This window comes from Medicago sativa, chromosome 4 (assembly GCF_051527215.1).
Source record: "Medicago sativa cultivar Bolivia chromosome 4, Bolivia_mono, whole genome shotgun sequence".
In the NCBI taxonomy this organism is placed as follows: domain Eukaryota; kingdom Viridiplantae; phylum Streptophyta; class Magnoliopsida; order Fabales; family Fabaceae; genus Medicago; species Medicago sativa.
The window spans coordinates 68399054-68416124 of NC_140752.1; the positions used below are offsets into that span (position 1 = coordinate 68399054).

Genomic DNA, 17071 nt, shown 5'->3' on the forward strand with positions numbered 1-17071 from the left:
GTTTTTTTTTAATTGGATTTTTTTTTTGTTATATAAATTTATTCTCATTTCATGGAAATTGTATTCCCGTTTGTTGGAGACTTTTGTATGACTTTTTATATTCTCACAAACAGTTTATACCAGAAATAAAATTTAATAAATTTGTAACAAATATAAGAATTGATGTTTCTATTATTTTATTTCAACGAATCTACAAAAATAACTTGAAACAAAGACAATCTAATTGGATGAATATGTAAACTATCTTGATAAACACTCGCATTTTTTTAAACTGTTCGGTGTGCCAGTATCAAACCTTTCTTCAACCACGTTACTTCTAGGGAAACCGGCATTTTCTGAGACTGTTAACGTTAAGTCATTATACTTCAAAAAATACTTCGTACTTTCTATAACACTGTAAAATATATATGTGTGTAAAATACTAAATGTAAAAGTAACAGTGTTATCCGGTAAAAAAACATCAATTGTTAAAATTATAATTATTAATTATTATAGAACAAAAGGGAAATAGGAATCAAAAAAGGAACAAAAAAAAAACGTACTGAGGAAGTTGTTTGCAGTTAGCTGACCTGCACAAAAGTTTTTAAAACAGAAACTTCATTTCCAAATATAGTTAAAGGGATAGCTTACAATGGTGACATTAGTTGTAATAGAGTAAAGTAGTAGCATAAATGTGTTTCCATAGATTCACCACTCTGATAATGTAACTCATGTTCTCTTTGCTGCTGTAAGTTAAGCACCAGCTTAAAGAGGAGGGGAGGTATAAGTAAAAAGGATCCAAGTCCGACAATTGGGAACCAGGGGACTTCAAAATGCATAGACATTTTATCTTGTCGATGTATTTTACGAACATACTTTGCAAAGTGCAATTAATGAAATGCTCATGATAGAAAAAATGGTCAACAATGCACAGCCAATCCTGCACATTTACTGAAAACAGAAAAAGTATCAATTTATAAGTCCTTTATTAAAGCTTCAAAATGTAGCGATTAAAAACTCAAACTAAAAAATGAATTCAACATAATAGGTGAAAACTTCACTTGCACAAAATATTCATAGGCTTCTTTTCCCCCTTCCTCTTATACTTAGCAAAGGGGTAAAAAGTATTAGAAAGTATACCATGGAAAAAAAATATATAAAGAAAAACAAAGAAATTCACTCAAGAACAGTAACTCTCGACTATTTCTAGATTCTACAGAAAATATATGAATTGATCAATACGACTTTAATCTTGTGTTGAAAGATGGCCTGAAACAAAAATTATCATTAACCGTTCCTGATCCAAAAGTTCAATCAACGAATCTGGGCAGGAGAACAGAGCAATCCAGAAGCATCGGCTCCCACAACTGAAAGTTCACACACAGTGCATAGCTGCCCCTCCTGGGTTGGTACAAAACGGGAAGTACAATATGGGCAAGAGACGTCCTTCTGTCCACGATAAATGGGCACATAGGTTGCCCCACAGATTACAAATGGGTTTCGGAAATCATAGTTCAACTCCGTGGCATCAGTCATATTCCTTTCTGCAGCAGCCAGCACTTGCCTTGCTGTCTTAGCTTGGTTTTCGATGCTAGGATTGGTCTCAAGTAGTCTCCTGGCGAAGTTACCAGCTGTGGCAAGGTTCTTTGCTTTGTAGCAGACAGTCATTGCATTCAACAAAGCTAGCCTCAAGTGAGGTGTCTGAAGATTGCAGTGGGTGAAATATGCTGCGAGTTCCTGCTGGCGTGCTGGATTGTCCTTCATTTCCCTTCTTTTCAGCTCCATCTGCAGAGCCAGAACATACTCTTTGACTATGATTATCAATTCCTTTACATCATCCACTTCCCTCCTTGACTCAACGACAATCAAAGGGATTGTATGGAGAATATTGGCAAATGTCCGAAGAGCCTCAGTGAATTTCCCAGCAGTTGTTGACTTATAACCAGCTTTGAGCTTTTCATCTAATTGAGACAATTTGTAAGGAAGTGCCGGTGGGCCTCTCACATTTGGACTAGACGACTCTGTCCAACCCCTTTCAACAGCAAGTGGTACAACTGGAGCGGATGAAAAGGCGCGAAGATACGAGTGACTGGCAGAATGAAGATCTAGGAACATGGATCTCAAGGGGGCAAAGTTTTTTATCCCAAGCTGCCTGTTCAGTAATCTCATTGCAGTATCAAAATTGCCAGCAGCTGCATGATCAGCAGCAAGAGATGATCTCTGAATCCATATCTGGCTAACTGCCATCCCAGGTGTTGGGGCCACAAAAACTGAAGACCGTGTACTGACAGAAGCTTTTGGAGTGTCTGCTTCAGGGGGGAGCTCTAAATCTTCCAGCTCCCATCCACCCTCTTCATCACCTTCTTCAGCCGCCTCTCCATCATCCAAAATTGCAGTAACATCTCCATTTTCCAATCCATCAACATCCAAGCCGATATCCTCAACCCAATCACCTTCAGGAGCATCATCAAACTCTTCTTCGTCAGCATCTTGATCAGCATTTCTAAACCCACCATCAAATATGCCTCGCATGACCCTAAGGAGCGGCCAATCACCACAACACAGTACAGGTGATGGAGGTATCAAGAGAGATGGTACTTTCCCCTCGGGCAAAGATGGAACGTTGTCCCCCAGTTCAGCTGCAAGCCTTTCAGCAACGTCATGTAGCCCATGGGTTGATGCAGTGATATAAGCAAGAGGCAAGTGGCCCACATTCTCCAAGATCTTAACACGCTCTCGAATATCACCCATATATAAGGCATTGTGAAACTGGCCCATGACATCATTCTTGACTTCAGCAATTTTCAACATCTTTGATAGTTTCTCTACATTACCAGTGATGAGATATAGGAAAGATAATCTTTCAAAATTCTTGGTCCTCTGATATGCATACTCCACTATACCAGCATTGCCTTGTCGAAGAGCTTCAACTCCCAATCGGTACCAGTGATCTTTCTCATCAATTGCTGTAGCTGATGCAACTGCAATTTGAATGTTCCCACTCTCTATAGCCAAATTGAACCGAATTCTCTCATCTTTCACAAAATGGAGAGCAACCTCAGGAAATCCTTTCTGTTGTAGATAAGCAATCATAGCCTGTCCACAAAGTTGTGAATTCTTTATCATGTTCATAACATGGTCATACCTTTTCTTCAACAAGGAAAGCTTAAAGATATACTCAGTAGCATCAATGGTTATAGCTTTGTTTTTCCCATCCCGGCCCAAGCAGAAGATGGTATTTCCAACAACCTTGGTGATATAGATTGGGACGTCCAGTGTTTTTATTATCCCACTGTCTCCATTTGGAAGGCAGTATTTGATATGATTTAATGTTGTGTAAATAAAAATACCATTGTCATCCCAGGCTCCGCTTTTTACACGGATTGTCTCGTGGAGGGTGCATTGATGCACCAGCTTCTTGCTAGCAATTACAATTGCATGTTTGCTGAGTAAAGCAACACTGTCATTGTTCTCATTAGACCAGACTACATACTTGATGAAAGGGGTCTGAAGATCGCCAAGAACAATCCTCTGCTGAAGATCAAATATAAAAACCCTATCCTCAGACCTACAGAGCAAGTTTCCTGTTCCAGCATAAAATATAGCATCAGTGGCAATGGGGAGCACACTCTTTTTAACAAGCTCGTTCTTCAGGTTTTTTAAAAGGACTTGGTTGCTGCTTTTTTCAAGCACGGCAAACCTATTCCGAGCCACAAAGACTGCTGATCCTCCAAGACCTTTCTTTGGTTCTTGCATATCACCCCTACCAAAACTGTCCTTAATTGTGCTATCCTTGGATATGCAGTACAACTCATAAGATCCACCGTCCACATCAGAGCAGAGAAGAATTGCATTTTCAGTAGGACTGTAGGAAAGAGTCTTAGGACTTTGATTCAGGCTTAAAGAACCAGGTCGCCGAATAGTAAGTACTTGTGTCTCTCTCTGTGTTGAAAATTCATAGAAACGCAAAAAGCGGTCTTTGGTGTAGAACAAAGAATCATTACTAACAGCGAAGGCGGGCCTTTCTCTCTCCAGCTTGAAGACTATCATGCCACTATCATGACCAGCTGCCAACAGATTCATTTCAGGATGTGTTGAAAGAATCCAAAATCGGTCATGTTCCCTGCGGAAGGTTTGAATACCAGTCCTCTTTGTTGCATCCCATACTCGAATACTTTTATCCTCAGAATTTGACACAATGATGTCCTGTTTGGCATGGAACATAACACATGAAACATTATTCATGTGCCCTCTCAAAGTATCCACTTCCCATGCCTTAGTGTCTGAAAACAGAGAATAAATTTAATTAGGGAATAGAGAGAAGGTCACTCTAACAACTCAGTGTTTTTATTTTTCGTTAACTGCATAGTACTACCTCCGTCCTTATATGTAAGACCTTAACCAATGCACAATAATTAAGAAAAATTGTTATACATTAAATCTGTCAACAATTACATTCTCTTTCCAAAGTTATCCTTCAATTATTAAAAGAGATAAATTGTTAATATTTTAATTCTCTCCATTTAATTATGGATACTTTTGTGAAATATCATTAATATACCTTGTAATTTGAAAAGGTTCTTATAAGGGACAAAAAAATTACAAGGGGGTCTTACATACAGAGACGGGGATAGTAATAAAGTTAATATGTACAAGAAATGCTTTATCTTCTTCAAAAAAAAATAAAAAATGTACAAGAAATGCATTGCATGAAACGTTTTGCTGTGAGCAATACACAAGCTCCTCTAAACACTGTTGTATGAATATTTGTAACAACTGGTACAGCATCAAGACAATGCAGGGAAGCTTGATAAAAAAAATTAAAAAATAAATTAAAAAGACGGTGCATGAAAGCCCAGTGAGCTGAACTTTAATAGACAAAATTGAAAGTCATTAATATTTTCAGATATTCGTGATTCAGGCAGCGTAAAGTAAATAACAAGGTTTCATATTACCATTCATCCTCCAAAGTTTCACTTGACGGTCATCAGCTCCTGAGACAATAAGAGGCAGTGTAGGATGAAAAGCAGCCCAGTTGACACCCCGGTCATGACCTTCCAACACATACTTAACAACTGCATCGACGCCACCAAAAAGATCAGTGTTCATCTGACTCAATCGCAAAATATCATCTGAAGGAGGTCCAGCCTTCCTTTTGAGAGAACCAATATCCCAAACACGAACAGTCTGATCCAGGGAGGCTGACACGACAATATCCTCTTTTGGATGGAATGAAGCACACATAACATAATGGTTGTGCCCAGTTAAAACAGATATACAGGTACGTGACTGCCAATTCCAGATGCGAATGGTTTGATCATCACTAGCACTCACAATCCATGGGTTCTCATGATGAAATTGCACTGTACGAATATAATCAAGGTGTCCTAGAAGAGTGAATAAGCACCTATGCATCTTATAGTTCCAGACCTTAATCTTGTAATCATCCCCTGTCCCAATAAAAAATATAATAATCAATAAGCATGAAATTGTATAAAGTAAAACCCTCTCCTTCCAATATGCAATTATGGGAAATGCTAAACAGTGCCCTCCGGCTTGGATAAGGAAGCAAAAATAGAAAAATTGAGTTGAAAAGCGGTCAAGTCAACTTGTAAAAAGTTTAAAAATTGTTGTTTCCAATGTAAAGCTACTAATTTTGGTTACCTTAACAAGTGCCCGCCGTGGGCACTTGTTAGCATGACCATTATATTATTTGAACATCAAAATACTGACATCATATGTGTTTATCTGCATATCTCTCTTACCTTTCAAAAATACACATAGAAACCAAAGAACAACATATTCAACTTCAAAATCTTGATGTCGAAAAAATCATTTCTCTTTAATTTATTTATTTTTGGTAGGATTTCTCTTTAATTTATGGTTGTATGTGACACACCAAGATCTCCTCCACACGAACTGACAAGTTAAACTTACAGAAAACCACACTAATATACACACAATCATTAGAGATTTCATGCACCAGAACCAATGATTTGTTAAAAGGTCATGTTGATATTAGTTACCAATTTCCAGATCCAAAGCATTTAAATCACACCAAACAGATCTTATTCCCTATAAAAATAAATAAATCGCAAACAACTTTTGTAAACATATAAAGCATAGCCCATTCTTAGTTTCGTACACCTCACGGTCACGGCATAGGGTGTCTTTGTTTCAGCTTTAATAAACTAGATTGTGTTAAAAAATCTAGAGATTTTTTTTTAAAGATTTAAAAAAAAAACTGAAGCTCTTTCTGTTTGTTTACAATCCATAAAGATCACTTTTTTTAAAAGAATGATTTTTAACTTGTTCATGTGTTACCTCTTTGTTTTTTAAAAAAATTGATTTTCGGATAGATAGGACTCTTGATAAGCCGGTTTTATAAGGATGAGTTAGGCCCCAGTTTCAACAGGGAAAAGCTAATCCTAGTAGCTTTTCATTTTAGAGTGAAAAACTATTTTTTCTATAAAAATGACAAAGGTGATTTAGAAAGAAAAAAAATCTAAAAATCTAAAAAAACACACCCATAGTATCCTTTCAAAACCCTGGGACAGATAAGGAACAAAGGTCAAGAGTTACAAGAATTAGCGTCCTGGGACAAATAAGGAACAAAGGTGAAGAGATACAAGAATTAGCAGATATAAGATAAGCATTAAATCCTTATCCTCATATATTACAAAATGCAGACAAGCCAATCCAAGGTATCACACACACAATTCCTCAAAACCTATAACATTTCATCAGTTTAGATTGTGAGATAGAAAATTCCTAAAAAGGTAGAAATTACATCAAAATTCCTGTAAACATATCTACATTTCATCAGTTTAGGTTGTTAATAGAAAAGGCCTAGAAAGATAGAAATCACATCACAGTTCATCTTAACCAATAATATTAACATTTCATCGGCTCAGTATGCAAGATCTAAACAGAGAAGCAGTTTGTAAAACAGAAATCTACACATACCAAAAAAAGTTTAAGTGGATCCCACTAGCGATACATACATACATACATCCAATGCAACGCAAATTTTGCCATGGGTGAAGATGTAAAAGTGAAGAGATGGAAGAATTAGTAGAGATAAGTGTTAAATCATTATGTTGAGAAATGCATCAAATCGTTTTAAGACAAGCCAAATGAGGGAGGGATCACACACCTAGTTCCTCTAAACCTACTATATTAACATTTATCAGTTTAGTATGCAAGATCTAGACAGCGAGGCAATTTCTAAACATAAATCTCCACATACCGCGAAAAGTTTAAGCGGATCACAGTATAATTTACATCAATACATAAATCCAATGTAACTCGAATTTTGCAATGAGTGTAGATTTAGAAGTAGTATACATTAACAATAAGTGCGCTTATTTATGTATGTATATGCTGAAAAACAAATCAAAACAACGAGAAAAGATGCACAAAAGAACAGATCAGAGTAATTATGAAGCTAGCGGGTACCTCCAGAAACAAAGAGAGGTTGAGAATTGTGAAAATGAACGCCACGAACAGGACCATCATGTTCATCGAATCGATCAATCAAGGTCCCCATTCGATAGTCCCATAGCTGGATCACACCACTGTGAAGACTCGCAAGTATCCATGGTCTCTTGCTGTGGAAACTCAATCCCTTCACTCTGTTACTTTTCGTCTCGAATTTCGTTAACATCTTTCCCTCTGCACGATCCAATCAAATTCCAAATCACAATTTGAATCAGATGCAAAAACACACACACACACACACACAAGAAAGAATGAATCAACATTGTTATTGAATCGAATTGCAAAGGAATAGAGAGAAATTACCTCAGATCTGATTGCGATGATGAGAGATGGTGAAACGCAAACACGATCGAGTTCACCGACAGAGATGCATATATGTGAAGAGAGAAAAGAGAAAGCGAGAAGATACACACTTCTCTATATTCAGATTAGATCTGGTTATGGTGTTAATTTTTGAAGAAAAATGAATAATAAGAGAGAGAGAATAGAGTGGAATTTCTGTAAGTGAGTGCGTAGTGATGATCCAAAATACTATCAAATGCTTATAAAGTAATCTTACGTTTCTAAGTAAAACTTTATTTTATATTTTTTTTTGACGATTTTAATATTGGTAGTAAAATAGTAAAAACAAAAATTGATGAAAAGTATCTCTCAAAAAAAAAAAAATTGATGAAAAGTAAAATACAAAATTTTATGCTCCTAATGGAAGAAGAAGAAAAGTGGTTTAATATTGGGTTAATTATGTTTTTGATCCCTATAAAATGGCGACCTTCTAAGTTTAGTCCTTACTTAATTTTAATAGCTTTTTTAATCCCTACAAAAAAAATTTACTTATAATTTTAGTCCCTGCTAAAATAAATTTTGTTTAATTATCCTTAAACTCTTAAATTTTTTAACGATTCTTTTTATACAAGTTTAGAACACTATGAAAGGTTCATTTACTAAAATCTATAATTTTTTAACATGAAATAAATTAAATATGAATTTTTTAAAACGACAAAAGTTTAAGATATAAGTAACAAAAATATGGACGTAGAAATCAAATTTTTGCGATATTTTTTTCGGAGGACCTTTTAATAACGTTCTTAACATGCCTGTAAAAAATTGTTGAAAAACTTAAGAGTTTAAGCATAAATTAAACAAATTTGGATTGAGTAAGGACTAATATTGAGTGCAGAAATTTTTTGTAGGGATTAAAAATGCTATTAAAATTAAGTAAGGACTAAACTTACAAGGTCGCAATTTTGTAGGGACCAAAAACATAATTAACCCTTTAATATTTGTCTAAGATTATTTTTTTTAAAAGGATATTAAGGTTCATCCTTTTTTTTTAGGAATTAAGGTTTATATTTAGATTGTTGTTTCTTCAAAAAAAAATCTTTAGATTGTTATTTTTTTTGGGGTGGTCGGGATTTAGATTGTTGTTTAAAGGAGGATAAAGTAAAGTTTCGTTTTGGATTTTGTTATTTCAAAACTAATAAAAAAAAAGATATCTTTTGCAAGATTGGACATATTACATATATAACTAAAAAAAAAAAATCAGTTTTTATAATGAACACTCAAACAACGAGTTCAAATCCTCTATGTTTGGAGAGTAAATGGCAATATTTATTTTCTTTCATATCCAACTGACATGTATTTAAATGAAGATCAATGGCTCAGAGTTAAAAATCAACTTAAATCATTAATTTTAAAGAATAAAAATCGAATATTTTTCAAATCTCATCTTCGTAAAACACTTTTCCCTTCTTCTCCAGAAAACTCGATTTTCTTCTTCTTATTCTTCTTCATGATATTGGCCATAAAACATAGTTCCTTTCCTTTGCATGAGACTCACCGGACGACGGAGGTGGCTCAGGTGTCTAGTCCACTTTTTTTCATTGTCGTAAAACTCCACTACGGGGTTCTTGATGGTATTGTGATTGTTAATCGCGACGGCAGAAGAACGGGTCGGTGGTAAGCTCTTAACGATCGATGAGGTTTACAACTAGTGTATGTCTCATTTTTTTCATTGTTACTGCCTCTCCCGTTCATTCTATGTACCATTTTTTTCTCTATTTTGCATGTGTGGGTTATTGTTGTCATGTAAAAGGGGAATTAGATAAATTTGGGTAAATTCAATTTGGGATCAATTTTTCTCTATTTTGCATGTGTGGGTTATTGTTGTCATATAAAGGGGGAATGGGATAAATTTGGGATCGATTTGGATCATTTTTTTCTCTATTTTGCCTAATATATTGATGTAACAGGTGTTTAACAAGGTAGCTAATTATGAAGCACACCTTTTAGTTAACTTAATGTAAGAAGACTCAATGGATTAAGCGATTAGAAGACTAATTCCAACATAATTTGGAAGAAGACAGGAAAGGAGAAGACTATTATATGTACTAAACTCATATAGAAGGATTAGAGTTATAGATGTAGTGAATTGTAATCAAGCATATGAGTATTGATTTGTAACCAACCATAAGACTATTGAATTGTGTTGTTGTGTTGTAGTGAATGTATTTGTATTTTAATCGAGCATAATGGAATTCAATGTCCTAAATTGTGTTGCAGCGAATGTATTTGTTAAGCAATTTTGCAATTGAGTATAAGGCTAAACTCATTGTATCTCTTGTGTGAATTCAAATATATGTGTTAAGCATAAGGCTAAACTAACTTGCGCCTATGCAAGACACACAAATGCTAGCCATAAATAAAATACGTCCAAAGTGGACACCATATATAGGTGATACATCCGGAAAAACACAACCACTGACCGGCCCATAAAGATAAACATCCTCCCTGCTACGAAAGACCATAAATCATGCCTCCAACTCCAAACTAAAATCTACAGCTCCTACTAGATGAACAAAGCAAAAAACAGGCACATGAAGCAAAAAAGACTGATGTAGCTGTTGGTTTTATATGACATACATACACAAATAAAATTGACAGACCAGATGAGGAAATCATTTTATGACATACATACACAGCAGAAATTTGACAGCAAAAAATGCAATTATATGACATACACACACAACAGAAATTTGACAGCAAAAATCACAACATAAAATCAAAATAACCCGTTGAAATGCTTTAAAACAATAGATGTTTCGCATCAAATGGTTTAAACCAGTACATCATTCAGTCTAGTAAATTTTGTCAAAAGCTTGTACTAGAAATGCATTACATGTCCCCCAAAAAATGACTGACAAAAGTCTCACAAAAATTGAAATTCAAAGTAAACATTCGAAGTGTCATAAGATCTTCATGTTCATATCTTGCAAAAATATTCAAAAGAAGTTGTACATCCCTAAAGTGTTAACTTGGTTTGTAATGCCTTGTTAGTTTGCATTCTCATGCTGACTTCCAGCTACAAATTCACTTAAATTTAGATGTAGACTTGTAGTGCCGTGTTGATTTGTAGTTCCATGTTGACTTGTAATCCCAATTAGATGTTGTTGAGATGGAGAATTTGGACAACATTCCAAAGCCAATGGTTCCTGCAAATTTAATGTATATAATCAATATATAGAATAATGAATTTTTACTACATGGGTAATTGTAAATATGAGAAACCGGTAACAAGTAAATTGCCATTGATTTTTTTTTTCTATCATTGGTTTTCCTTTCTCTTTTTCAGTGATTGGTCTCCCTTTTTCTTTTTTTGTAATTGCTCTCCTTGTCTCTTTTTTGCCATTTTTTCAACCCAAGTCATGGGTCGTTTTTTAGCCTTATATGCACAATATTTCTTCTTTATGTCTGTTGGTCCACCAACATCAATAGTGTCCACATTGCTTTTGAATTCTCCACCGAAAATTGATATGTACACAGTACAAGTTCCAATTGACTCTTTATCCATGGAATTCTTAGCCAACATATTCTCAAGTATTTTGCTGGACTCTTGATAAAATTTAGACAAAAATGAGCATGTTTCATGAGTTTTAGATGATATATTTGTCAAATTAACCATGCTAGGACACAACTCATTGCAACACTTCATGAAATGAGCTTTTATGTCCAAATCTATATGTTGTCCTTTCCAATCTTGATTACTTCCCACCCTCGCATCTCTTGTTCATTGCTTTAGTATACAATGCTTAGGAATTTGATTGATATTCATTGCATCCAAAACTTTTAAAGCATGAATGCATAAGATACCATGAGCCTATTTGGATTGGCTTATTTAAGCTTATGTGAGCTTATCTACTAACACAAGCTTTTGTAAAAAGTGTTTGGATACATTAATCAAAAGAGCTTACACTAGTTTCATAAGCTGCTTAAGCAATAATTTAATAAGCTCAAATTATAAGCTTATCAATGGGCTTAACACGGAGCTTTTGCAAAAGTATTCCATTCGATTCCCACTGTGTGTTATTTTTCCAATTTGACACAATTATACTCCCTTTTTAACAAACTTATCTTCTTCTTCTTTTTTTAATTAATTTCGATAAGAACTTTTTTTATAACGAATTTACTACTATCTTTTAGTTTTATACACTTATCTTTTCTGCCAAGTTATTTTTATATATTATGTAATTTGCTATGTTAACAATCTTTATCATTTATGTTAAGTAATATATTTTTTACAGCCTTTTAATAAGAATTTAATGGTAGTGTTAAACAGTCTAAAACAACTTTGCACACACAATCAATCAAAATATTTAATTGTCACAAGAATTAAAATATTAATTGATGTGACAATTTTAAATATTCTGATTTACTATGTATGCAAAGTTGTTTTAGATCGTCAACCCCCAACATTAAACTCTTTAATAATGGTTTTGATTCATTATTATTTTTATTAAAATAAAAATATATTAACATTTTATATTTGCTTATATAATGACACATACAAACACTTCAATTTATGTAAGTACTTATTAGCGTAAACGTCCAAATGTAAAAAGCTTATTGAGTATAAGCACTTATGATATAAGCTCTGATACAATAAGATCTAATGCTATAAGCATCTCTATAAGCTGTTTATCCAAACAGGGCCCATATGTCTCAAACTTACGATGATCACAAGAAACTTCTTGACCCAGAGGATTCCCCATGACTTTTCGCTATGTACTATAATCATAATTTGTAACAATATAGAACCCTTCTTTCAATACCTGAATGCAAGTGTCTTGATATTCCTCATATTCATCTTGGAGTTCCTCAAATAACTTTGGCGTGCAAATATTTCCAGCTTGTCAAGCATGGGGGCTTTCTTCATTTTCAACCAAGGCAATTTATGTTTTGACTCATAATCAGCTTGGACTCATTGCTTATCTTTCCATTGCCAACCGTTTCAAAGTGAGTGAAAAATTGCACTAAATTTAAACCTGACTTCAAATGATTTTTCAAATATGCATTAAAGCTTTCACTTAATTGAGTAGATCTCATACCGCCAGTGAAAGTTTTTCGAACATAATCCCATGCTCATTTTTCCTTCACTCGAAAAATTGTATGCAACCAATAATCGTCGGAAACATTATGCTCAACAAGCAAACCATCCCATGCACTAAAAAGCTCACTTTCCTCTTCATGTAAATCGATGCATGCTTCAAAATCTGAGCAAAATTCAGGACTCCTTTGATGCAGATGATTTACATGTCTTAGAGCATTTTCTCTAATATGACAGATGCATAATCCATGAAATGTTTCTGGCATAGTTAAAGAAATAGCCTTAGCCATTGCAACATCTTGATCAGTGATGATTGTTTTAGGTTTTTTTTCCACTCGTTGCTTTGAGAAATGTTTTAAATAATCATTGAAATGAAGGAATTGTCTCGTCATATATCAAGGTTGCCCCCAAGAACAACAGTTTGACTGTGATTATTAAGACCAACAGATACTCCAAGGGGTCGACAATCCTTATTTGTCTTATGTGTGGTGTCAAAAGTAACAACATCACTAAAGTATCCATAATCATTTATCATCTGTGCATCTACCCAAAATATGTTTGTTATTTTATTTGCTCTTCAACGTCCATTTGAAATTCATAGAAGAATGAAGGATTTTCACTTTGTAGTTTGAAATGCATCAACAATGCACCCACTTCACCGTACTTCAGTGATTGCATTCTTTTGGTTCGAAGGTAGTTCACATGTTCTTGACTTGTATATCCAATCATTTCTTTTCCACCAACTTGCTTGGACACGTATTCATGGGAATCTTTTGGTTTTAGTCCAGATTCATCAACTAACACAATTTAAAATGCTTGGGACTCGTATATGCGTCGATGAGAGTGAATCATGTGAACAAGCTCTTGCGGTTGAAGATAGTGATTATGCTCAGGAATAAAGTCAACCACCTATTATTTTCCAATCTTTCGATCAAGTGAAATACACATACGTGTCACACACCCTATTTTTGTTTCTGTTGTAGGATCTTTAGTAAAGTAATCTCGCTTGTCATTTGTCAACACATCAATTGCCCTATTTGAAGCATACAAATCTTCTTGAAGTCAGAATTCCATCTTTTTTGCTTTTATTTCCATATTCCCGACGAAAACCAAATCCGATTTCTTGATGTATTCGTTATAAAAATCATATGTTGCTATCTCATATTCAAATTCCATTTCTAAGAGTGGCATATAATTAACAACACTCTCTTTACCATGTTCCACAATATCTTTTTGGATATTGTTCACTAAATTCCCTACATCTTCGACTAATGGAATTGAAGATTCGTTTCTGACACAAAAAAGGAAATGACTTTATATCTATCAAATAAAATGGAACAACTGCAGTTAATATATGAAAAACAAAATATCAAGGACATACACAGATCGTAACATAGATAACAGGGACATACAAAAATAGTAACATGAACATGTAAAAAAATGAAAGAGGGACAAACTGATAACAAAATAATAGTAAAAATTAGGCAAAGTGACACATACATGAGGCAAAGTGACGGAGCGGAAAGCGCCGAAGTGAGTTAGAATGGAAAACTGCATACAGAGAAGGAGAGCCAAGCTAGCAACTTTGCACTGATGAAGGAGATTGATTTGGAAACTCTGCACTAACTGAGGGAGAGTGTTTTTTTTTTGGAATTTATGCACTGATGAAGGAGGAGTTATTTTTCTTGAAACTCTGCACTGATTCTTCCACGCGAGTCTCTGTATTTTCTTTTATTAATTATTTATTAATATATAAAAAATAAATTTAAATCTGAGCCATTGATTTTCATTTAAACACATGTCAGTTGGATATGAAAGGAAAGAGAGATTGCCTTTTACTCTCCAAATGAAGAGGATACGAACTTCTCAAACAACTAACGAAGTCGATGAAAGACACTTGGGCAACTCGTGAATCATACCAAAATATATTAATACACAACTAGTACTTATATAAAAGTATATTAAAAATATATTATTTTAAACTAAATCAAAAATAAATTTATACAAAAATAATAATAACACATCTATGATTTTACACAAAAATAATGTATATTTATGTTTTTAAACATATAAATCAGTATAAATTTCAAGTAAATTTTGGTATAAATTACAGAGTTAATAATAATATTTTATATATTTTATAAAAATCACTTCCAAAAAAAAATATTTTATAAAAATAATACATTGTATAGTCGTATTAAGAAATTATGTGTGTGCGCGTGTGTTGACAAAGTTAAAACCAAATCAACAAGTTATACACACAATACATGTTAAACGGTGGGTGATTGAGTTGATAAGGAATCAACTAGCTTGCAATGTCACGAGTTCAACTCACGCTACCTGTAACGCCCCGGATTTTGTTCCAAGACATTACGCCTAATTCATTTTCATTTTTCTAAAAACGCTACTATTTATTTATTTCATCAAAAATAAATTCTTAGCAAAACCTATACAAAATTCTTTACATAATTTAATAAAAATTCTTAAACTAAATGTCCTTCAAAATCCCTTATTCTTAAAAGTTATTAGGTCTGGCTACATGTAAACCTAATTATTTCCCTCTAATTACCTGCCATTAAATGCTAATCTGTTCACCCTAAACTCTTTTTTCCCTCCCAAATCGCTATAATTAATACAGATTTAACTACTTAAAGTCTTAGTAAACTCTATCGGCTCCCCAGCACAATTTCTGCATTGCATTAAAAGCTTTAAATTGAATTTGAAATTTCCCTTTCAAAACTCCACTTATTGCCCACGTAAACAAATCTTTCCATCTTCCACCAGCATTAAAATCGCACATACTTCCCATGTAATCAAAATGGAAAATGCTACTTCTCAAGAAAAATAGCTTCAAGAATTTTTCAAGACACAGTTGGCAAATTTTAATTGGATGATTTATTTGTCCACTTCCTATTTTCCAGCCACACCTCCTTGAATTGTGGCAAATAGTGCATTGTGATTGGCTACTCTTTATTCTTGAAGAATTCTTGATGTTATTTTTCTAGAGATATAGCATTGCTCAATCAAAATTCCCAAGCAATACATGTATATAATCTCACCAGCATTAAAATCACACCTGCTTCCCATGTAATCAAAATCCATCCCCTTTCTCATTTCTTCTTTGTTGATTCTTCTATGCTGAATTTGTTTATGTTTTATTTGCTTCATCTTTTACTTTATTACTACGTACCTTCCAATTTCGATTCATATTTCTAATTATAATTATATTTTGTTGAGTAATAATTTGAAGAGCAATGGAATCCAAATGAGCTCTATTTTCTTGCTATATATATGTAGCAATTCCTTTTCTCTTTTACATCTATGATTTTATTTTATTTTTTATAAATTCACTTCCATCTCAAATCGTACTTAGCTATTTCTTGCTTTCTTCTCAAATAGGATATATAAGCTTTGAGGCAAACATATTTCTTTTTCTTATGTTTAATTCACTTTAACATTTTTTTATGTACGTAGAAGGTGAAGATTTTGGATTGGAAGAATTTAATTTAATTTCTTAGCAGCTAATGAAAATTTGTTTATATTAAGATTTATTAATTTTATTTGTTTTTGTCTTGAACGATATGCAACAATTCGGTCCATCATGTTTAGATATATTCATTTGAATTTGTTGTTGTTGCTCCCCTTCATGTATGAAAGACTGGATTGATTTCTTATGTTATAGTACTTTATTTTATGAATTCATCTTTTAATTTTTAAATCAATTGTGGCCATTTTATTTGAGATTGAAATATCATGATAACTTTTTTTTAGGATTTCCAAGTAAAAAAAGAAAACAACTTGGTCTTTCAATTTTTTTAGCATTTGAAAGGGTAAGAGACATGTTATAATATTTTTAAATCCATGTGTTTCAGCCTATGTTTATTGAAGTTGTTTAATGTCGATGACATTACTTGAATGAATGTATCTGCTTGACATATATTGCTTGCTCAATAGTTTTATTCCTTATAGATAATTCTTGGATAAAGGAAGTAGAAGTTTTTCCTATTGAACGATGTATTTAATTTCAAAGGTTGTAGGCTTAGTTATGGTCTTTATTCCTCATAAAAGTACATATACAGACCTTATATAGTACTTAAAATATAGGCTAAATAGCAGTTTTAGCCTCCTAACTTTTCCAAAGTTGTGATTTTGGCCCTCTAAGAAAAAAAACTATAAAATCGCCCCCTAAGTTTTGCACATGTGGGAGTTTTG

At 33.6% G+C, this 17071-nt stretch overlaps 1 protein-coding gene and 1 pseudogene across 1 annotated transcript; both read right to left on the bottom strand.

Moving 5' to 3' along the window:
• Window positions 1-946: 946 nt before the first annotated feature.
• Window positions 947-7996, bottom strand: LOC146931124 (coatomer subunit alpha-1-like). The gene is made up of 4 exons (XM_085702604.1): window positions 7783-7996; window positions 7438-7653; window positions 4935-5429; window positions 947-4262 (listed from the first exon to the last, which is right to left on the bottom strand). The coding sequence occupies exons 2-4, from the start codon at window positions 7643-7645 to the stop codon at window positions 1294-1296; spliced, it is 3672 nt and encodes a 1223-aa protein (XP_085558730.1). The 5' UTR covers window positions 7646-7653; window positions 7783-7996; the 3' UTR covers window positions 947-1293.
• A 4396-nt stretch (window positions 7997-12392) lies between these two features.
• On the bottom strand, window positions 12393-15973 carry LOC146931125 (protein FAR1-RELATED SEQUENCE 5-like; annotated as a pseudogene).
• Between the last annotated feature and the right edge of the window lie 1098 nt (window positions 15974-17071).

Bases quoted from the DNA above. Each gene is read 5' to 3' on its own strand.
- LOC146931124 (XM_085702604.1), bottom strand. From the start codon at position 7,645: ATGTTAACGAAATTCGAGACGAAAAGTAACAGAGTGAAGGGATTGAGT. The intron at 5,430-7,437 runs GTACCCGCTAGC...TTATTGGGACAG, and splicing joins ACCTCTCTTTGTTTCTGGAG to GGGATGATTACAAGATTAAG. The intron at 4,263-4,934 runs GTAATATGAAAC...CTCTGTTTTCAG, and splicing joins GAAACTTTGGAGGATGAATG to ACACTAAGGCATGGGAAGTG.